We start from the raw sequence: 23,216 nt of genomic DNA, 5'->3' as shown, positions 1-23,216 counted from the left end.
ATTTATTTAGAGATAGGGCCTTGCTCTGTCATCCATGCTGGAGTGCAGTAGTATGATCACGGCTCAGTGCAACCTCGAACTTCTGGGTTAAAGTGATCCTCCCACCTCAGCCTCCTGAGTAGTCGAGACTACGGGTGCATGTCATTGCACCCAGCTAATTAAAAAAAAAAAACTTTAGTAGAGACAAGATTTCTCTACATTGCTCAGGCTAGTCTCAAACACCTGAGCTCAAGTGATCCCCTTACCTCAACCTCCCAAAGTGCTGAGATTACAGGCATGAGCCACCGCACCTGGCCCAGTGCTCTTTATTGGCTCCTACTCCCTAGGGCAAAGATCCCTAGGATTACCAAAAGAGTTTGCTCATCCTACTTTAGTTGAGCTAACAGAATGGCTGAACTCACCATTTTTGGGTCATTCAGATTATCTGACAATGAACTTCATATTTGATGAGCTGTTTTTTTTTTTTTTTTTTTTTTTTTTGAGTCGGAGTCTCTCTCTGTCACCCAGGCTGGAGTGCAGTGGCATGGTCTCGGCTCACTGCAAGCTCTGCCTCCTGGGTTCACGCCATTCTCCTGCCTCAGCCTCCTGAGTAGCTGGGACTACAGGCACCCACCACCACGCCCAGCTAATTTTCTGTATTTTCAGTAGAGACAGGGTTTCACTGTGTTAGCCAGGATGGTCTTGATCTCCTGACCTTGTGATCCACCCGCCTCGGCCTCCCAAAGTGCTGGGATTACAGGCGTGAGCCACCGCGCCTGGCCTCATGAGCTGTTTTTGAGGGGCAGATAAAAACAGGAATATCTTGATTCTTATGGTTATGCTCAGGCAGGAGACAAAAGGATTAATGGATAATAACATGTTCTTATGGCAGTACCTCAACAAAAAAGGTTCAAAAGTATCCCAATTTGTAGAGAACATGGGGACAGGTCTTTCAGATCAAGGGTGCTCCTAACAGATATATAGTGCCCTCTATACAACAGGTTATATTTGAATAAGTGAATGACTACCCATATCTTAACTTTGTGAGTATCATAAAATAATGCCAACAGTAGAAGTTCACATCTAGGTGCAAGGAAACTGTAACTCTAGGAATGACACCTACCTGAGGCACGGTCTTCACTTGGAACAGTATATTATGGAAGGAGTGTCCATCATTGGCCTGCAAGACTGCAACATCGGATGTGCTGTCTGAACCATCATGAGCATAGTGGAGAAGGCCTCTAGAGAGTTCATCCAGCTGGAATTGATAGATAGGGGCTGCCGGGGACTGAAGTGTTTGAAGCAATTGGCCATGAAGTGGAGGATCGATTATTTCAACGACCACATCCTGTGGGTTGTCATCATCTCGGATGTCAAGCAGCTGGGTGGTGATGGTTGCCCTCTCTCCTCTGCTAATGTGGAGAACCTCATTTCTCAGCACATAGGGGGCCTGTGGAGTTGAAGGGAAGAAGAGTCAGTTAACACGGAAAGAAAGGACAATCCAGTGGACTAGATACCTGATTGCTATTCCTATGCTTTTTGAGAAACTCTAAGTGTTCTAGCAAAGCACCAAACTGTTCCATGGTGAACGCATTCGTTAGAGGTGTGGTCAGTCATAGTAACACAACAACTAAGGTTACTTCACACCTCTGGGTTCTAGAGGTTTATCAAGCCACTTCAAGACTTGAGAGACAACTGATGAGAGCTGCTAGCTTCTAAATCTCTAATTTCTCTGCTATCCTGACTTAAATTATATCCCAAGAGAGACTAATAAGAGGTATGAAATTTTTGGACTTGCCTTTAGGAGGACACACTTCACTCCAGGCCATGTTGTGGTATACTGACTCAGAGGAAGCTATTTTTGCATCCTGAGCTCATGCTGTTTCTAGTCCCTCCCAGTAATTTTCTTCGGTTTTCTCATCCAAATCTTGACAGAGCCCCACCCCAACTCAGGTTATAAAGCCTGCCAAGATTATGGTCTAGGTGAGTAAAGGCAACCACCTGACTAATTCATGTGACAAGGCTAATATATTATAGTAAAATTTAATATCTTTTTCTTAGGATTGTCAGGTTACCTCCCACAGAGTTGAGTAAGCAGATAAAATGTTCTTTCATAAAGATAAAAGCTAATGAACCACAACAGAAAAAAAAACTCACCAAAAAAATGGAGGCCAGAAGCCAAAGAAAATATTATTTCAGTTTTTAAAAAAATATCATTTGAAGTGGAACCATCTAGGACTTTTCTCAACACACCGCTTTCTTTAATCCAAATGGCTTTCTTTTAAAACTACCCAAGCACCCTCCTGGCCTCCTGGAAATTACAATCTCTATTAAAGGAATGTCTAATACATCATTATAATAGTTACACAGTGGGAAATTAGATGATAGTTAGTCTTTAGAATTCTCAAGTGAGAATTCTACAGCTGTGATTCTATACATGGGAAAGAGTGACCCCTCCTATTCTGAAAGAGGAAAAGTCAAAGATGATGTCAAAATCCACAAATGGAAAAGACCAAATTAACTTGCATGAGAAAATCTGAGAGAGACTCAAGACCATATTGCAGTGTCACAGAAATTTAAAGGAACGAAAATAAGTTAAAATTATTTTCTAAAATTCCATTTTAAAGACTTAAAATGATAAAAGTTTCATATAATAAATAAAATTAAATGTTCTCCTTATTTACTCACTTGATTGTGGAAAAACACACAAGCAACACTTGCGGAACCATGGGAACTCACCATGTCAGATTAGGAAGACTTGCCAATATCTACCTTTGGTCTTTCACTGGAGTAACTTTATTAGCCCAAACAAAAAGAACGAAACAAAGTTTCTGAGTGTAAGGACTGAGAAACATCTAAACCAGTAAGTTGTAAGACTGGATGTAGCCCTCTGTCCTAAATTTACAGAGATTACCTGTTTTAGCTTTTTTTTTTTAGACAGTCTCACTCTGTTGCCCAGGCTGGAGTGCAGTGCTACGATCTCAGCTCACTGCAACCTCTGCCTCCCGGGTTCAAGCAAGTCTCCTGCCTCAGCCTCCCGAGTAGCTGGGATTACAGGTGTCCACCACCCTGCCCGGCTAATTTTTGTATTTTCAGTAGAGACGTGGTTTCACCATGTTTGCCAGGCTGGTCTCAAACTCCTGACCTCGGGTGATCCACGCATTTCGGCCTCCCAAATTGCTGGGATTACAGGCATAAGCCACTGAGCCCAGCCTGTTTTAGCTTTAATTAAAACAAAATTTATATATTTTGTTCACCCATGAGATCAAATTAACTTAGGATGATTTTCAAATCATTAAACTCCAATTTATCCCTGATGTGATAATACCATCAAGAAGAGGTGAATTGGGCTATTAATACCATTTTTGCAGCCACTGCTGGTTCAAGTCTATGTTGTTATCCATGATCCTTTCATTTTTGGACCAAAGATTAAAAAACATCAGATGAAAAACAATCATCTAGTGTCCTTCCTTGAATCATGAATAACGTGATACTGAGATCTGGATATTTAGCTAGTCTTGGTTCTCCAGGAGAATATTCTACTCTCTTGCTTTTCATAACTTATGAATATACCTATTTCCCTACTCTTTGCACTTTTGGCTCTTCAATCCCTCAAGCCCAGTTCCTAGAGCAGCTACAACTATATGTACTCTGGACCCATAAGCACAACTTTACAGAGATGAATGATGAGAGGTGAGTTTGAAGGGCCATCACACTGAGCTTTATAGCATCTACCATGACTTCCTTATGTCTGTGTTTTGTTGATGGCCACACTGGCACACTGGAACCTCGTTTAAGTAGATCCTTAATAATATTCTCTAACTGCTAATTCCACATACTAGAGAAAGATAAAACAAACTTCTTTACCTAAAAAGGAAGACAGTCTTTTTTTTTTTTTTTTTTTTTGAGACAGGGTCTCGCTGTGTTGCTCAGGCTGGGGCATGGTGGCATGATCATCATTCATTGCAGCCTCAACCTTCCGGAGCTCAGGTGATCCTCCCACCTCAGCTCCCCAAGTAGCTGGGACTATAGGAATGCATCACCAGGCCCAGCTAATTTTTTGTATTTTTTTGTTTGTTTCAGTACAGACGGGGTTTCGCCATGTTGCTCAGGCTGGCCTCAAACTCCTGGGCCCAATCAATCCACCTGCCTCAGCCTCCCAAAGTGCTGAGATTATAGGCATGAGCCACTGCACCCTGCCGACTATTTGGAAGGGCTGCTAGCAGATTTAGTATGGTAAAGTTAGGCGTCATAATGTAACGATTAAGAACACTGCCTCTGTAGCCAGATTTACTGGGCACAAACATTGACTCCCTATTTATTAGCTATATTACCACAGACAAGTTACGTCACCTTCTTGTGACTTTGTTTCCTTGTCTGTAAATTGGAGACAATAATATCTCATAATATTGGCATAAGGATTAACTGAGTTACTTACATGAAACACTAAGACTATAACACTAAGTACTAGAGAAGTATTAGTAATTTTGGTTGCTGCTGTTGTTATTACCCAGAAGTCCTAAAAATTACTCCAGTGGCATCTCAAGAGGAAACCAAGACTAGATTAATTTAATGCAATCATTTTTGTTAAATCTGCAGGAAACCTGGATTTCGTGCTTGAGAACTAGTAGGCATGTAAAATTATTGATTACTTGGCCATTTTTATTACCTGTGTTGAAAACGCTTGTATGTTGATCAGCTGTGGCTCAGAGAAGAACTGCTGGTCACTAATTTTCAGGAAAAAGTAGCCTTTCCTAAAGAAGTCCCAAAGAAAGGAATAAGGAAATACAATCATTACATTAGACTTTAGACAGAAAAGGCTTAAAAACATTTTCAGGTTATGTGTAGGTAAGAATTTGGATCAAACCACTGCAGTAATGTCATACTCATACTATAAAGAAAAACTACCAGATAAAGATGAACATAGTAATATTCAGGTAAAAATACTGTGTGTTCTTAAATCTCCTTATAACAATAATAATAATTATGTAAATGTTTTGTTTCCTATCTTTCTAAACTGAATAAAGAAAAGGCTGAAAAATTAGTTGTCAAGCCAAGGCAGATTAGTAATACATTGTAGGCTAATGGTCAAATTGAAGAATTGAAAGGAATCTTTTATAGCCTCTGACCAGTTCTCCACGATTCCCTCTTCCCAACAAATGCTCTTCCTAACTCCTGCCCAATTCATGTGAGTGGGCCCCTAGTAACAATGTTTGCAATGTCTGTATTACATGGCTGTTCATCTCCCCTCACTCCCCACCAGCCTACTCATAGTCATTGTGGACAGTCTAGGGAAGGATGGCTGATTCTTCCCTGGCGATTTGCAACTGGCCCAAGAGCCAGCAGTCAGTCTCAGCATCTGACTACAGGACAATCAGAGTTTACTATGTAGAACAAGTCTGCGTGTAATAGAGAAGTGAATGAAGCCTATAAGCAAAGAGACACAGGGATGAGAGAAGAGTTGATTCCTGCTTCCCCTTCCCAGTCCTTGCTTCCAGACTGTCCTGGAGCACAATTGCCCTTGGTGCCTTTGAGATCTGAGCCACCCCTGCAATGTTATAACAAGTCTTACATTTTTGCTAATCTACTTCAAGTCTACTTCCATTACTTGCAACCAAAAAGTCCCAATTAATAATAAAACAAGCCGTTGTTCAAGCAGCTTCAGAGACTGCCAGAAGGGAAGGTAAGACTTACCCACCTTCAATGCCAAACCAAGCACAGAACTCGCTGCTGGCTGGTAAGATATAGGACTACTGCATTATGGGGATTTTTGAATTCTAGTCTACTAGAGGGACCATTGTTTTAAAAGTTCTTTAGAAGTTATTCTTGGAACTACTATTTATACATGAAAGAATGTGGATGGATCTGAAAAGCATTATGGCAAAAGACAGAAACAAAAGGCTACATATTGTTTGATTCCATTCACCTAACATTTTAAAAAGCACAAAACTACAGCAGTAAAAATGGATCAGTGGTCACCAGTGACTAGGGGTAAAGGAGCAACTATAAAAAGGAGACTTTTGGGGTTATGGAACTATTTTACATATTGACTATGGTTGTGGTCACAAGATTGCGAAACTGTATACAGTTATTAAAATTTATAGAACAATACACTTCAAAATGGGGGATTTTATTGAATGCAAATTATACCTCAATAAACCTGATTGCTTTTTAAAAAATGATTATTGTCTTCCCTTCTCTTCTATCTTCCCTTCATTTTCTGTCCCATTTAAGTCCTGTCCCTCTCCACCACCACCTCAGGCTTCAAGAGAATGTAACTGATGGATTGTCTTCCAGGACAGAAGAGAAGGGAAGAATAGTTTTTTAAAAACGATTTTTGGTGGCACTGAAGTTCCAATAACAGTGTTCAGTATATCACTGTTATTTGATTGAAAGTACCACCCATTCCTTGTTCAGGGGTGGTACTTCCATCAATTAATAAAATACAGCATTATAAATAAAATAAATTATCATTTCTAAAAATTATTTTATTTTATTAAATAATGCCTTATTTTATTAGCTGATGAGAGTACCACCCCTGAACAAAGAAAGGGTGGTACTTCCTATCAAACAGGGGTAAGTGATTTTTAGTGGCACTGAGGTTCCAATAACAGTGTTCAGTATATCAGCAATGCCATTTTATCCCAGTGATGGCAACTACACTTATAAGTTGTCTTTTACTTCACAGAAGCATTCTAATCCCAAAGGAATCCAATCCTAAAGAATCATGGTCAGTGTCTTCAGGGTTAAAAACAAAACAAAACACAAACTGATGTGGCAGGTTGCCCTTTTGTTTTGTATTACTCAGAGACTTCAATAATTTTATTTTCCATGGGTTTCTACCAACCTCGTTTTATTATTCTTCTCTTTCTTTCTTTTGTTGAATTTTTACTATATCTCTCATTCTTTCTTTTGTTGGATAAAGAAAATCCAGTATTAAAATGGGTACCCCAAAAAGAGTACTGTGAGGATTTCCTAAACTGCCATTCTTTGTCCCATTTAGGGGTACAAAGCCATGATTCCACAAAAAAACAAGTGAAGAGAGGTTAAAGAAGTTAAACAGACAAGAGGGTTGACCTTGGTTGTCTATGAAGCTTTACGCTTTCCATAAGTGACTGCAAGAAAAGTGACTACTATACAGAGTTGTATAGCTCTGTGTTTCTGTGTCTGTGTGATAGAAATACGTAAGAATAGGCTAGGTGTTGCAGCTCACACATGTAATTGCAGCACTTTGGGAGGCCAAGGCAGGCAGATCACTTGCAGTGAGGAGTTCGAGACCAGCCTGGCAAATACAGTGAAACTCTGTCTCTTCCAAAAATACAAAAATTAGCTGGGCATGGTGGCATGTGCCTGTAGTTCCAGCTACTCAGGAGGCTGAGGCACGAGAATCACTTGAACCCAGGAGGCAGATGTTGCAGTGAGCCAAGATCGTGCCACTGTACTCCAGCCTGAGTGACAGAGTGAGATTCTTTCTCAAATAATAATAATAATACTTATAGTAAAAATGAATGCAGAATATAGAGTAGGAATTTGAAGAGTCTATGGCATCAAACACCAGAGTTTTAAGCTCCATCTCTGTAGCAATACTTCTCTACGAAGTGACCTTTTGTCCTTTGAGGATGGAAGCATGCCTATTGTTCCTAGTATATTAGGGAGGCAGAAATCATTGTGGCTAAAGGCATGGGTTGTGGAATCAGTCTTGGCTTGGAGTCTCAGCTCTGCACACACATGTTGAGAGGTCTTGGGCAAGATAACCTATACTCCCAAGGCCTCAGTTTCCTTATCTGTAGACTAGCAACATGAGATACATAGTTCATGTAAAGTTTCTAACATGATGCCTGGCTCAAAGTTAGCACTCCATAAATGCTAGTTGTTCTTATTCCTATAATATGATCTTCCAAGGTCACTGGCATCATCACCTCTGAATTCCAATAGAGAAAGTGCCATCTACTTTTCTCCTCACCTGTCTCCCAGCCCAAACCTCAAAACCAACCAATCCTCAAGGTTAGTGTTGACAGTAAAAATACTCACTGTGTCCTTGTTACTGTTCCACAGGTTTCAACTCCTTGTTTATACATAGAGTCTATGCTGAATTAGCTGTACTAATGAAGCAGAGCAGGATGAAGGATAATCCAAAAGGCTAATCTTTGGGGGGCACCCTCTGACTTCTGTGGAGTAGATTTACCCTGCTAATTATATAGCTATATTTTCTTGGGTTGGTGTTAACATTCAACTGCATTCCTGAAGCATATGTCAGCTGGGGTGGGGAAGGCAGCCAGAAGTGTGCTAAGCATCAGGGGAAAACTGGATCAGACTTAAAAATTAACCACAATTAATCCTATAATGTGGATAATAAAAAGTTCACTGTGATACTAAGTTTCCTTCCAACTCTAAAATCCTAGAGACCATACGACACCTTGAAAAGCATGTGCTCCATCCTCTCTCTCTGTCGCCCACTCCCAGTACATTGCCCCAATGTTGAAGAAGCAGCTGTACCATCTAGTTAAATGACCAGTTTTGTTTCTGCTGGGCCAAAAATCTGGGTAATTGTATCAGGATTTTTCTGTCGCATCAGAGAATTACCCACAATTATGTGAGAAAACGAAAATGTCTCTAACAAATGCACGCTCTTTGAGCAATCACAGGGAAATGATGACAGGCAGCTGAGAGCATTTGGGCTTGTGGAGTATTGATCTTCCCCAGATAAGAAGGGTTAGCTATTGAGAAAGAGAAGCTGGGACAGGGTGGAGGAGTGGAAAAGCAATGATGGAAAGGAGGCAGGAAGAAAACAACAGAACACAGAGTCACCTGAGTTTTTCTTTGCTGTGCACAAAACGCACTTTCTTCTCTTTCACATCTTTCCAGCTAAAACGGCCAGCCTTGTCCAGCTGAACCTCTTTTCCCTTTCTTGAGAGCACTAGCTGACCATTGGTGGGAGTGCTCACAACATGAAACAGGAGATCTTCGACCCTACCCTCCTGGTCTTGGACATTCAGGAGGGAAAAATCCAGTGGCTTTATTGAACCAATTGGGAGGATCAGGGAACCATCCACATGAAGACTAGGGGTGTGTATTTTGCCTGAAAAACATATGAATCCAAAGGTCAAGCTTATGGTACCTTCACTAATTAGGTCACTTTCCCCTTATTTTGTTTATTTTCTCAGACCACCTCCTTACAATTTCCAGAGAATAAACACAAAATAAGAAACAGAGTTGATTTCACTGTATAAACAGTGTGCTGGAGTTTACAGCATTACATTGTTACAAAAGACCACAACCGTCAGCTCGCTCTAGGGAATTTCAGTATTCCTGAAGAATACAGATGATGTCTCTTTGCCTCCCAGTGGGAGGTCCTCAGGTGTGAGTCACTGCTCCTGTTCTTTGACACACGTTCCGCATAGAAGACATGGAGCCTGGAAACTATGCCGATGGCTGGAGTAGGCCATTCCCAATTCCATGCCAAACTAAAGGCTAATGGCTACTTTCTTCTTTTAAAGAAGTTTAGGTGAGAAAACGATTCCTAATTCCAAACCAGTACCTATCTTTACCACCGCATCTGCCAAACACCGCTCTCACTTCTTGCTGAGCTCTGGCTCTGACTCAGACTTAGACATGTTCCCCTCTTATAGGCAGCTCCAGCTTTCCTTTCAGCTGCCCCCTGTGTGCCAACCTTTTCTTAAAAATTTTAAATAAGCTTGTAATGTTGTTAATTCAGAGCTGCACAGGTGAGATTCTGGGCTATGGTATACAATAAGCCTCCCAGTAGTTACCACCCTGGATGCACGGCAAGAACATAGGACTTCAATGTAATTGTTAAACTATAAAACTCTTAGAAGAAAATATAGGAATACATTTTTATGATTTTGAAGTAGACAATGCTTTCTTAGATAAGACACAAAAAGCACATGTGACAAAAGAAAAAATAAATGGACATCATCAAAACGTAAAACTTTTGTATTCAAAGGGTACCCATGAGAAAGTGAAAAGACAACCCACAGAACGGGAGTAAACATGCAAATCATATATCTACAAAGGGACTTGTGTCAAGAATATATAAAGAACTCCTATAACTCAACAATAGAAAATGAAAAACTCAATTTTTAAAATGGGTGAAGAATTTGAATAGGCATTTCTTCAAAGAAGATACACAAAAGGCCAATAAGCACATGAGCAGGTGCAAAATCATAACCACAATAAGATATCACTTCACTTCCCCTAGGAAAGACAATAAAAATTGTTAGGGTGTGGAGAAATCAAAACCTCATAGATTGCTGATGGGAGTGTAAAATGGTATAGTCACTTGGGAAAACAGTTGGACAGTTCCTCAATTAAATACAATTACCATAGGATACAGCAATTCCACTCCTGTGTATATAAACCCAAGAGAATTGAAAACATTTGTCCACACAAAACTTGTACACAAATGTTCATAGCAGCATTACTCATAATAGTCAAAAAGTGAAATCAACTCAAATGACCATTCATTATTTAATGGATAAATAAAATGTGGTATGTCATAAAATGTAATATTACTCATCTATAGAAAGAAAAAAGGAATGATGTGCTGATTCATGATATCATATGGATGAACCTTGAAAATATTATGCTAAGTAAAAGCAGCCATATATAAAAGGCCATATATTGTAAGTTCCATTTATGTGAGATGTCTAGAATAGGCAAATACCTAGAGACAGAAGTAGATTAGTGGTTGCCAGGGACTAGGTTGAGACAGGAGTGGAGAGAAACTGCTAATATTATGGGGTTTCCTTTTAGAGTGATGAAAATGTTTTGGAAGTAGGTAGTGGTGATAGTTGCATAACTTTGTGAATACACTAAAAACCACTGAATTGTATACTTTAAAGCATGAATTTTATGGTATGTAAATTACATCTCAATAATAATAAGGATCATATAGGGATCTTTTAAAACAATACTGACAGCTGGGCTCCACTGCCAGAGCTTCTGACTTGGATGTTCTTGCGTAGGACCTTGGGAATTTCACAAACTCAGCAGGTAATCCTAGTGGGCTGCTGGCTTTGAGAACCACAGTCCTATCCTGACGCACCTGCCACGTCAGACCCGCCAAGGGCAAGTAAAGAGGCTGGTGTTTGCTACCATTTCCTAGAATAGCACCAGTTAATTTACAGTGGAGTAGGATTATCAGGGGCTCATACTTAGAATTCATGTGAAATACACATACTTGTCTTACAATTTTATAATCTCTGTCCACATGAAACATCTGATGGACAAAAAGGGATTTCTTAACATGCTGTAGAATTTATCCCATCTCCTGCAAGTTGTTTTTGCCTGGACTTTAATTGGTAGTGCTCCTTTTTACAACTAGGTCAGACAGGACAGTTTGGAAATGCCAAGTTTCAGTGGGACTACTTCGACTGTAAGATCGCTCTAATGAGAGTGGCACTCATTTTTACAAGTGGACTATATCCTAGAGAGAAGTAAGCTGGCTCTCAAGTACTTAGGGTTTTCAGAAAGATTCCCCAAAAATAAGCCAAAAATATTTTTTCCCATGGGGAAGTCTTAATATCTTTAAAGGCCAGAAATATGGAGACAGAAAATATGATTGAATATGAGTGTTAAAAAATGCCTCATGTTTTTGACGAACGACTCTGAAAAGTCAACAAACACTTAGAGTAATGTCCCTCCCAAGCTTTACTCACCCATAAAGGTTTTGGGATTCAAAATTAAGACTGAATTTAAATTCACTTCTCTTTGTTATTTAAGGTAACATGTCCATTAATGTGTTGGAAGAGAATGGCTTCATTTCTTAACATGTTACCTGTTATTATTATTATTTTTGAGACGGAGTCTCGCTCTGTCGCCCATGCTGGAGTGCAGTGGCATGATCTCGGCTCACCACAACCTCCACCTCCTGGGTTCAAGCGATTCTCCTGCCTTAGCCTCCTGAGTAGCTGGGATTACAGGTGTTCATTACTGTGCCTGGCTAATTTTTGTATTTTTAGTAGAGACGGGGTTTTGCCATGTTGACCAGGCTGGTCTTGAACTCCTGACCTCAGATGATCTGCCTGCCTCGGCCTCCCAATGTGCTGGGATTACAGGCGTGAGCCACCATGCCCGGCCAATGTTACATATTTTTAAGGGCAAACAGGGTAGCTCGAAATCCATCCACTAGAAACATGTGAACCTCATGAAGCAGACTCCTCATACTATTTGTTATTTATTTATAATTTATCTCTACTGTGCGAAAAAGGGTGTACCACTTCACTTTGACATAATTAGTTCTACAAATTTATATAAATATAAATAAATTATATGTAAATACAGTCATGTGCTATATAACATTTCAGTCAACAACAGACCACTTATATGATGGTGGTCCCATAAAATTATACTGTACCTTTTCTATTTTAGATATGTTTAGAAACACAAATACTTACTATTGTGTTACAGTTGCCTACAGTATTCAGTACACTCACATGCTGTACAGGTTTGTAGCCTATATTTTTATAGCCTTGGTGTGTAGTAGGCTATACCATCTAGGTTTGTGTAAGTACACTCCATGGAGTTCAAACAATGATGAAACTGCCTAATGATGCATTTCACAGAATGTATCCCCATCATTAAGCAAAGTGTGACTGTATATATGTAATTTTCTACAACATGGCTGTAGTTCAGGAACTTAGCTAAGTTTTATGCCAATTTCTTATCTGATAGCTGTGACTTTTAAGGCACAGATTGCTTCTTTTCCTTTCCAATGATTATAGAAGTTGCGATTTCCCAATTTTCCATATTCTATAAAGAATCCCTTACTCCTTAGTAGCACCATGGGTTTTCCCAAATTGGGAATGCTGCATTTTATATCACATAAGTCAATTATGTCTGCAAACTCAGCCTTCACATAGAGAAATTATTGGTAAATTCACCAGACCATCAGAGAAGAAGCACTTACCAGAACATGTTTCATTAGAGGTGTGGACAGAAAAGCCAGGAACACAGTTGTAAACACAGAGGCCACTCTTCAGAAAGAACCCATGGTCACAGAGGTGACAACCGTCCCTGTGGCTGCACTGCAAGCACCCCCGAGGGCAGGCTATTAAAAAAGGAAACACTAAATGAGGCTCAATCAAGGCACCACCAGCAACAAAGAAATAAAGGGCTTGCAACCAGAAGAGTCAGAGCACATGCAACAAATGAGCCCCAGCTGTAACAAAAGAGAATATTGACAGTTTCCCTATAGAATACATAGGGAGCTGATCTACAGAGAGGAACACTCCTCGCGTTCCACAATGCGATCTAAAAATGTTACACATAAATGAATTGTTTAAAAAGTTAACCATATTGACTTGTAAGAAAAGACCTTTGTAGTGATTAAGAGCACAGACTCTTTCTAGGTACCCTTCCTCCTCTAACCTTCCCAGCTGTTGACCTTGGGCAAGTTCTGTTTAACAATCGGTGTCATAATTTTCTTGTCTTAAAAATGGGGACATTAATAGCACCTAATGCAAATAATTGTTGGGAGGATTACATGTGTTATAATGTGCAATGACGAAAACAGTGCCTGGTACACAGGAAGGGCTCAATTGTTCTACTACCACCATTGTATCTCTTATTATTGTTTTTAGTAGTAGTATTTAATAGTATTTTAAATACTGGAGGGGAGCAGCTATTACTAGGACATAGGATTACTTATTCGGGTCAAGTTAACAATTTTCTATGAAGAGTTTTTACTGCCTAATTTTCCTGCTTTCTTAGTTGAGATTTTGTTATAGAGAGGCCACACAGTATAGTTTAAAGGGCCCTGGATTAGAATCAGAAAACCTGGGCTTAACATCTAATTTTAAGTTGCTGTGATTAACACTTTTAAGTCTCTTATTTTTCTTTCACTTGTAAGACAGGATTCATAGTGTCTGTCATATTTTATCAAGCCATTGTGAACATTAAATTAGATAATGCAAATGGGGTAAATTTAGAGATATGTAAATGCTATGCCAGGTTAATAGCATTATTAAATGTCAAGTATTATAGTGGGGCATACAAACCAAGTTTTGATAGATATGATGAGAACAAACTGATAAAACTCTCTTAGCTAATCCAGTGGACAAGGAGATTAACACTTGGGGTTCAACTTGAGTTTCATAAAAGCTCCAGTGTGTTTCACTAAATTGTCCCCAAAAATCCCATTCTTTAAGGATATTATGCCAATGTCAGAACCATGGGTAATGTAGTCTAAACACTAAAAATTCTATGTCTATATCAACAGGGCTGATCCACTCTTAATGGATCCCTCATTGTAGATCAATAGAAGCATTATATTCCATAAAATATTGGCTTTGTTTCCATAAAGACCTTTGGGGACAATACTGATTTGTGTAAGAGAATATTGGCTTACACTCCTATATCCTAATTAACCAACATATGGCAGATATGCATGGGAAGCCATCAATTACTTAGGCTAAGCTCTCTGGGCTTTCATTCTGCTTTCTAATTTAAGTGTTCTTGGATACCTGAGAGTCAGCACATGTGACTTACTTGCTGCCCTCACTTCTTTCCAGAATAATCAGCACAGTCTCCAAGTTACCTGTGCATTCGTGCTTTGCATGATCTGCAAAGTACCCCTTCCCACACTCCTGGACACACTGGGCTTCCAAGAGGAGAAATGGCCCTTCGCAGCGGGTACACTCATGGGGACCTTGGCACTGGAGACAGTAGCTGTCACAGTCTGAAAGACAAAAGTCAAGTCATCAGGAATCTGTGTGGCTTTCCAGGGGCTCCAGGCCTTTGTGGAAAGGCAGCATGAGACATACAGCAGCAGTACAGCCTAGTGTACCAGGCAAAGGACCATATGAAGAGTCAAGGAGTCTGGGTTCTGGTTGTGACTATGATACTTACCAGCTGGGACACTTAGGATTAGTCACTCTACCTCACTGAGCCTGTGTTCTTCTCTATAAAATGAGGGTTGATATACTGTCCTACCCACCCATGGAAAATGCTAGATAAACTATAAAGTGAATGACAGATATCAGCAGCCATTACTATTACCATTATTATTATTATTTGAGACAGAGTTTTGCTTGTTGCCCAGGTTGGAGTGCAGTGGCAGAATCTCGGCTCACCGCAACCTCTGCCTCCCGGGTTCAAGCGATTCTCCTGGCTCAGCCTTCCTGAGTAGCTGGGATTACAGGCATGTGCCACCATGCTCGGCTAATTTTGTATTTTTAGGAGAGATGGGGTTTCTCCATGTTAGTCAGGCTGGTCTTGAACTCCCGACCTCAGATGATCCGTCTGCCTCTGCCTCCCAAAGTGTTGGGATTACAGACGTGAGCCACCATTCCTGGTCTAAGCAACTATTATTATTATTATTATTATTATTATTGTTATTAGTCCTTGGATCTCAGTACTGTTTTGCTGAAATGTTGACCTTTCGTGGTTCATCAAGTCAGTTTTCAGACCCCCAGGAATACTCCTAGGAATGCTCTCTTGCACTTTTGATGGGAATTTCAGGGTCTGAGAATTTTGTAGTGTTCAGTTGAGGCTAAAAGGGATACTAGGCCAGAGACAGATGATTGTGAGCTATATGGTATACAGAGGGTTGAAGGGGGCAGATAGTGAAATAATCGGGTCTTCCTATGTGCTCAAATGCCCAGGGTACAAACACCTTCCCACCTGGAGGACCTGACTGTTCAATATTTGAGAAAATCTGAAAGTAACAGCTAACACATACCTGTTTGTATGGTCCTATATGCCCAAGATTCCCATATTGCCCTCAAATTTTAGCAAATGTCTTATTAGGGCATGGAAGATGAAAAGAGGAAATTTTCATGATAACAAAGATAGCTGTTAGGAAAGAAACCAGAAACTGGGTAAAAAGCCAGAAGTGGAAACTTGCCACAGTTTCCTTCTGAGAACAGTACAAATCAGAGGCAGCCAAGGTATGGCTGAGCACAGAACAGGGCCTCTACACACTTACTCTTGCAGAGGCCCGAGTCCTGATAAAATGATGACAAGCACTGCTCCACACAGGCCCCATCCTGGAGAACGTAGCCATCCATGCACTGCAGGCAGTCTGTTTTCAGGGGCCCACTGCATGCACTGCAGCTCCAATCACACTCTAAAAAGAAAGTCTGCATTAGATTATCTTCCTTTCTGTCCACCCTCAGACCCAGCAATTCATTTATGAGGACTCTGTCTGCAGCCGCAAGGAGTAAAATAAGGACAACGTAAGAGATGTCAGATAAGAAGGCTCAAATGAGGTTTCCACTTGTAGTAGCCTGAATGCTTCTCTGAGGTTTAAGTGTTCCCTAATTATGTTAGACACGGACATGTACAAGGAGCACTCCATGCTTGTAGTGAGCCTGCTTGTTGGCAGGGCTGCTGAGAAACCAGATCATTCTGGTCTTAGTTCTTTATCCCTGTGCCACATCAAGTCTTCATGCAAAACCTGCCGCAGGGAGTGGCCAACTTGCCCCACAAAACTAACCCTGACTTCTTCCAAATACTCAATGCTCAATAGGTAAAGAGATGTCAGAGACTCAACTAAGAATGCATCTGCTGCCACCAATAACACCAGCTGCATGAGTTTCTGTCTCTCAAAACCAGGCAGTGACCAAAGTGACAGAAAGAACCAATGACGTCAGAATTATATGGGGCATAAAGGTGCTGTCCAGAAAGAAAGAGGTTGCTAAAACAATAGAAGGTCTCATTTAGGCATTAGAACGGACTCAATTACATGTTAATTTGCTCCATAGGCACCTATGGGATAGTCACTGAACAGCAGGAGGGGGCAATATAAAGGTGGTAGGTGTAGAACTTGTCATCAAGGAGCTTATGTTCTAGAGGGGTCTAACCTTGAATGTGCATGCAAATAATCCAGGGGGGTTGTTAAAAAATATGGATTAGGCTCAGCATCAGATTTATCAAATCAGAGTCTCAGGGGTTGGGTTGGGGCACAGGAAAACATGTTGCTGCTGTACTTGTTATTGTGAATATTATAGTTGTTGCTGTTGCTGTTGTTTTTAATGGCCCAGGCAATTCTGACGCAGTCAGAAAACTCACGTTTGAAAGCCAGTGTTGTAGCTGGTAAGGGAAGCGCTACATGCATGGAAGATGGGATGGGATAGCACAGTTAAGCGCATGGGTTTTGAAGAAAGGTAAGTCTGTATTCAAGTCATGGCTTTGCTACTTTTTCTCTATATTATCCTACAATAATGTTTTTATCTGTATTATCCTGGTTTCTCACCTGTAAAACGTGGGTGAGAATAGTACCCGTTTCATAAAGTTATTGTGAAGAATAAAATGAAATAATGAATTCAAATAATTTAGCACAGTGCCTGGCATATAGTAACAACTCAATAAATGTTTGCTGCTGAACTGTTTCTCTTAGAGAACCTATCTCCATTCAGGGCCACCCTCTATCTCACCCTCCATTCCTGCTGAGAAACTGGAGAAACCTCTCATTAGTTACCTTTTCTCTTCCTTGGTAGAATATTTCTAAGTCCCAAAGAAATCGGGTAAATGTGCAAGACAGTACACGTGCTTCCAAGATTTACAAAGTTAATCCTATTCCTCTATTTGGCTGAATCAGTCCTGAGGGAAAATGACTAAAACAGAGCCTTGAAAACTGCCAGCACAGTTATGAAATCATTTGTAATGGGGTGGATTTGTGATAATCTTGTTTTTCACCACAAACTGACAGCTACTGGTTAGAAGGCAAAAAAAAAAAAAAAAGAAAAGAAAAAAGGAAAAAAATTCTGTGGTTTTGAGCACAGCAGACCACCTAAGTTGACAACCAAGTAGAATTTCTTGGAATGGAAAGTGTAATTTTGCTGAGCCTTAAAGCATCCTAAGTTTACTTGACAGATGTTTGACCACCATATCCAAGCTTTAGCTTCTCTGCCAGAATCAGAGGGATAGAGAGAAATGTGGAAGGAGGCAGGAATGAGGAAATGGACAGGAGCAAGTAAAACCTGTTCTTTACCTCTTGCTGAGCACTACCATTCAAAGAGCATAAGCCCCCAGAACTCCAACTACTTGGAGAGCAAAGAAAAAGGAACTTGGCATTTGACATTATCTCCTTATAAATTTCCTGGAAGACAGGGACTATGTCTTCACTCATTTAAGTATGTTAAGCAGAGATGAACACATCAGACACGACTCCTGACCTCATCAAGCTTAGAGGTAGCAATCTCGAGTTGTAAATGCAAACACCTACAGCCCAGGAAAGTAATGCATCTTCAGAATAGGCCTTGTGTGATAGAAAGGGAATGGTGGGGACTGCTAAACTGAAGAGATCCTGCTCCATCCAGCAGGGATGACAGTTACACCGTTTCAACCTATGGTTGCACTGTCAGGATACATATCCAACATTACTAGAGCTTCTGGTTAAGAAAAAAACAACACTTGAAAATCTCAATTTTTGTATGTGAAATCTTCTGATTTTTAAAAGGCAAATAATTTAAGATTTTAAAGCATTGAAACATTAGGTAGACAAAGAAAAACATGTCTATGGGGCAAATATAACCTGAGGATTTATAATTTGCTGCCTCTGGTCTTGTTACCAAGATGTGGCACAACGTCTGACACAAATAGGTGCTCAAAAATATATGCTTAATAAGTAAATAAAGGAGTGAATAAATGAATATATACATACACACACAATTGTTGCTATCGTCAGAGACAGTCAAAATATATGATGACTGGTGTTTTCCCAATATGGAAAACTAGACATCAGTAGTAAAGGGGTATCACTGTATAAAATAATCTTTACACAATTCAGGAAGAGCTTTACCTTTGCACGTGTTGGTGGAGAAGTCAAGATAGTACTGTGGGGCACAGCTCTCGTATTGACATTCCCCAAAGAGCAGAACCTTGTTTGGATCTCGGCAGGAGGTACAGCTGGCCTGTGAATCACAGCTTCTACAGTGTGTGTTGCATGCTGAGCAGACAGGAAAAGAAAATGACCAGATGATTACAATTGCAAATACTGAAGCACTGATCAAATCTAGACAGATGTTGCATAGGAACAAAGCCTTGTTCCAACCTGCTCCACATTTCATTATGGCTCATAGCCCTCCCCGTGATCAACAAAAACAGAAAATATTAGTTTCCGAAATAGACAAGGGTAATCTTATTTTACAAAGAATATAAATTACAAACCCAGGAATGGAAATTCCATATCCAAATTGCTCTGTGATTCAGCAACAGAATTTATGCTTACTCTAAGATCCCTGGAATTACAGTTCAGAACTTTAAACCTTACTTCTTCAGGAATCAAGCCCCCTTAAGTTCATAATGTAGATTCAGGTTTTTGTGTGATGCCAACATTAAAATTACGCACCAACTTTATTGGGGAGCTTGGGAAATCCCATACTTTAAGATAAAAAGGACTTGAAGATGGACTGGTTTATTGATTTGCCTAGTTACAACTCTTAGAAGCCAGCCACACATAACTCTGACATTCAGGGATGATCCCCCAATCTGGTCATGCTTCCATCTTCCCTCATTTAACTACTGGCATTTCTCCATCTACGCAGTTGTTCATGCCAGAAACTTCAGAGTCTATCCTGACACCTCTCTTTCCCCGACTCCTAATCCAATTACTCACTGGATCCTATTTATTCAAACTCTCTGATATAACTCTCAGAACTTTTTGCTTTTTTCCATACCCACAAATGCCAATATTTCTAAGCCATCATCATCCCCTGCTGAACTACTATCACAGCCTCCTAATTGGTTTACCCATCTCTGCTCTGACCCCCTTGCAATCTATTTTCCATGCATCCACCAGAGTGGCTTTTAAAATTCATACAGCTCAGGTTTCAGAGTACACTTTCGCCTTCAAACTCAATGTCATTTTTCAATCCTGGAAAATTTCCAGCCATCGTGTCTGCAAATATTGCTCCTCTACCATTCCCTCCATTCTCTCCACCTGGAAATCCTATTCTAACATGCATATTTGAATCCTCTTAATATAATCTCCGAGTCTTGAACTCTTACTCATTCTTCAGTCTCTTCTTCTGGGACTTTTGTTAACTTTCTATTCTAAAACAGGCCTTCCATTATAGCATGCTCTACATGTTTTTCATGCCATGTATAGCAATTTCCATTTGAGTGATTATTTGATTAACATTTGTATCTTTTAGGCTGCAAACTTCATGAAAGCAAATAACAGGTCTGTTTTGTTCATTGCAGTGTCAGCACCTAGCTGGTTATCTTTAATATTGTAGGTGTTCAATAAACACTTGCTACATAAATGAAATAAAGCTGCATAAGATATATACAAGCACCAGAATTTGTGTCTCTTTCTGAAATCTTCTCTAATTATGTGTCAGAGGAAAAGTCCAGAGAGAAACCCAGTGAGTTTTAGATCTATATGATATCAAAGTATATGGCACAGTGCAGGAAAATTACCTCCCTGAAAAATTAAAAAAAAAAATCGTATGCTATTGTGTCACCTACAAAGAAAGACATTGCTATAAAACATTCATTAGAATATGTATATTGATCATTTAAGGTCCTGGGAAAATTCTAGACTGGACTTTCAGTTCTAATTATTTTCAATAATTAGAAAAGAATATTTTAACTGCTGTAAGCTTAGATGAGACCAAATTTTTATCCTTTTTTTTTTTTTGCTAGAATTTTTATGCATGGTGTATCTTAATTTCGGCAAAGCGTTTGATAGAGATTCCAAAAATAAACTTGTGAATACAAAAATGAAGTGAGACCTACTAGTTGTAAGTGGATTTGAAGGTGGTTGAAAAGCATACTCAAAATGTGATCAGCAAATCTTTATAATTGATAAAATAAGTCCACAGCAGAGTATCACATTAATTAAACCTTAATTTCTTACTTGATCAATATTTTTATCCATGACTTTAATGGAAACAAAGAAACCATGTCAATAGTATTTAAATATACCACATGCACCCACCTAGATAGAAAACATACATAGTTAAGTTTCACCAGCTGGAAGACCAACAGTTCAGTTACCTTAATCAGTTGAAATAATGAACCTATAGTAACCAAGTGAAATAAGGGGAACTCTAAGAATTAAAGTCCCGCGTTTATGTTCTAAAACCAACTGTACAAATACAGGATGAAGAAGACTTGCTTAGACAGCAGTTCCTATAGAAAAAAAAATCTAAGATTTTTAGTCAATAACAGGCTTGATAGTAACTAAAAATGTGATATGCAACATAAGGGTCAGCTGGTCCTCTTTTCTTGACATAGAGCTGCAAAATGAGGTCCCCAAATGCCAGTTCCCCAGCTGGGGGTCAAGGCCAATTTCTTGCCCTAGTGTCTGAGGGTTTCTTATGACTTACTTCCACCTGCCTCTGTGTTCCTGAATCTTTTTTTTTTTTTTTTTTGAGACAGTTCTCACTCTGTCACCCTGTCACCCAGGCTGGAGTATAGTGGCATGAACACAGCTCACTGTAGCCTCCACCTCCTGGGCTCAAGTAATCCTCCTGCTTCAGATTCCCATATAGCTGGGTCCACAGGCACATGCCACCATGCCCAGCTTATTTTTTAATTTTTTTTAGAGACAGGATCTCACTTTTTTGCCCAGGCTGGTCTCAAACTCCTGGCCTCAAATGATCCTCCCACCTTGCCCTCCCAAAGTGCTGGGATTACAGGTGTGAGCCACTGTGTCAGGCCTGAATATTTCTACAAAGTACTCATTACCCCTTGGAACCTTGATGTATACCTCATCCCCTTCACTCGCTTCTAAAAGAAATGGATTCATGCTGAGCATTTTGAATTGCTGGAAGACCTTATGGAGGATTTGGAGGGACACAGTAGTGTCACATTGAGAAAGAGGCGGCTTCCATGACTTCTTCCTCTTATCCCTTTCCAAGTAATGAGTAAATGGCTGACCCTGTCTGACACAGAGCAGTAATGTAGGTACCAGCGTCCGTTGGGTTCTCAGCTTCCATGGTATTACATTCGGACCCCACAAAGTACTCACTAGTCCTGACGCAGACATCTTGGTGTGGCCACACCTGGAGTAGCAGGGGCAGTTCTCTGAGGTCAGTGGCCCCCATAGCAAGTGCAGGAGGACAGTGAAAAAGTGGCAGAGTGGACCAGAAACCACTGAGGGAAGCTGGGATGTGCTGTAACCATCACATCTGTGATGTGCTATAAGGAGCGAGGGACCTCACAGTGTGGAGGTTCAATCGCCTTCTTAAACAGACCCGTTTTCTGCTGTACGTCTAAGAAATGGTCATCCAATCCTACTTCAATACTCCATTGGCTCTAGGTCTACATGTCACAGAGATGTCCAAGTGAGGAATGACAGTTAATTTCAAACTTTGGAAAGCAATCGTGTGAATGAAGGAGGAAGCTTATTCTATATCACTTTGGAGGCAAGTTCTAGGGCCAATTAAAAACAACTGTCCAACAACTCCAGCTCCCCAGCAGTGGAACCGGTTTTCTTCTGTGGAAGTCTGTGGGGGTGAGTGAAAAAGAGTCTCTGCACTGGTGCAAGATTGGCTTGAATAACTCTGGAATTCTCCTCCAATACCAAAGCACTATGCTTTCAAGTACTCAGAACCTTACGTATCATCTCTTTTTTAAAGTTCCTACCTCAACTGGTGACCTTTAGATTTTTTAATTCAGTTAATAGTACATCCTCTCGAAAGATTCCTATAACTAGAATATCTGGAAAGCTCTCCAGTCCTCACTTCCTTCAATAATTTGGTTATGACTGCCTCCCTTAATACTGATTACATATCCTCAAAAGCCCTTATTGCAGAATTTCTAAAATTGGCAGGCCTATAATTGTCTGTAATTATGAGTATTAGAATAGAGCGTTGTTGAATCTTTTTCTTTTTTTCTGAGACAGAGTCTTGCTCTGTCACGCAGACTGGAGTGCAATGGCACGATCTCAGCTCACTGCAGCCTCTGCCTCCTAGGTTCAAGCGATTCACCTGCCTCAGCACCCCTGAGTAGCTGGAATTACAGGTGTGCACCACCATGCCCTGCTAGTTTTTTTGTATTTTTAGTAGAGATGGGGTTTCACCATGTTGGTCAGGCTGTTTTTGGTTTTTGTTTTTTTTTAATGTACTAGAAACTCAAATATCCCAACTTAGGAGCACATTTTTTCAATCTTAGAATGAAACTTAAGGACTAAACTTGGGAAATTCTTAATCCAACTGAAATATTCTATGCAATTCTATTTACATGGGATCATAGCAAATGTGTTTGTGCAGAGGCCACCCTGCCCCAAGATAAAAACTTCCCAGAAGAGAAATATTTCAATGCAA

At 40.1% G+C, this 23,216-nt stretch overlaps 1 protein-coding gene across 5 annotated transcripts in view; it reads right to left on the bottom strand.

Annotated features, from left to right (window-relative positions):
- FRAS1 (Fraser extracellular matrix complex subunit 1) overlaps positions 1-23,216 on the bottom strand; it is a 477,046-nt gene that overhangs the window by 161,668 nt on the left and 292,162 nt on the right. For all 5 annotated transcript variants that reach the window (XM_054554107.2, XM_054554103.2, XM_054554105.2 and 2 more), the window contains 7 exons: positions 18,743-18,889; positions 15,926-16,066; positions 14,537-14,677; positions 12,908-13,048; positions 8,788-9,058; positions 4,649-4,733; positions 1,103-1,429 (listed from right to left, as the gene is read on the bottom strand). In XM_054554107.2, coding sequence (XP_054410082.1) covers positions 1,103-1,429; positions 4,649-4,733; positions 8,788-9,058; positions 12,908-13,048; positions 14,537-14,677; positions 15,926-16,066; positions 18,743-18,889 — 1,253 coding nt within the window. The remainder of the gene's footprint in view (positions 1-1,102; positions 1,430-4,648; positions 4,734-8,787; positions 9,059-12,907; positions 13,049-14,536; positions 14,678-15,925; positions 16,067-18,742; positions 18,890-23,216) is intronic.

Source organism: Pongo abelii, chromosome 3 (assembly GCF_028885655.2).
Source record: "Pongo abelii isolate AG06213 chromosome 3, NHGRI_mPonAbe1-v2.0_pri, whole genome shotgun sequence".
Taxonomy (NCBI): domain Eukaryota; kingdom Metazoa; phylum Chordata; class Mammalia; order Primates; family Hominidae; genus Pongo; species Pongo abelii.
The sequence above is the reverse complement of the archived record's forward strand: the minus strand, read 5'-3'. Positions and strand labels throughout refer to the sequence as shown.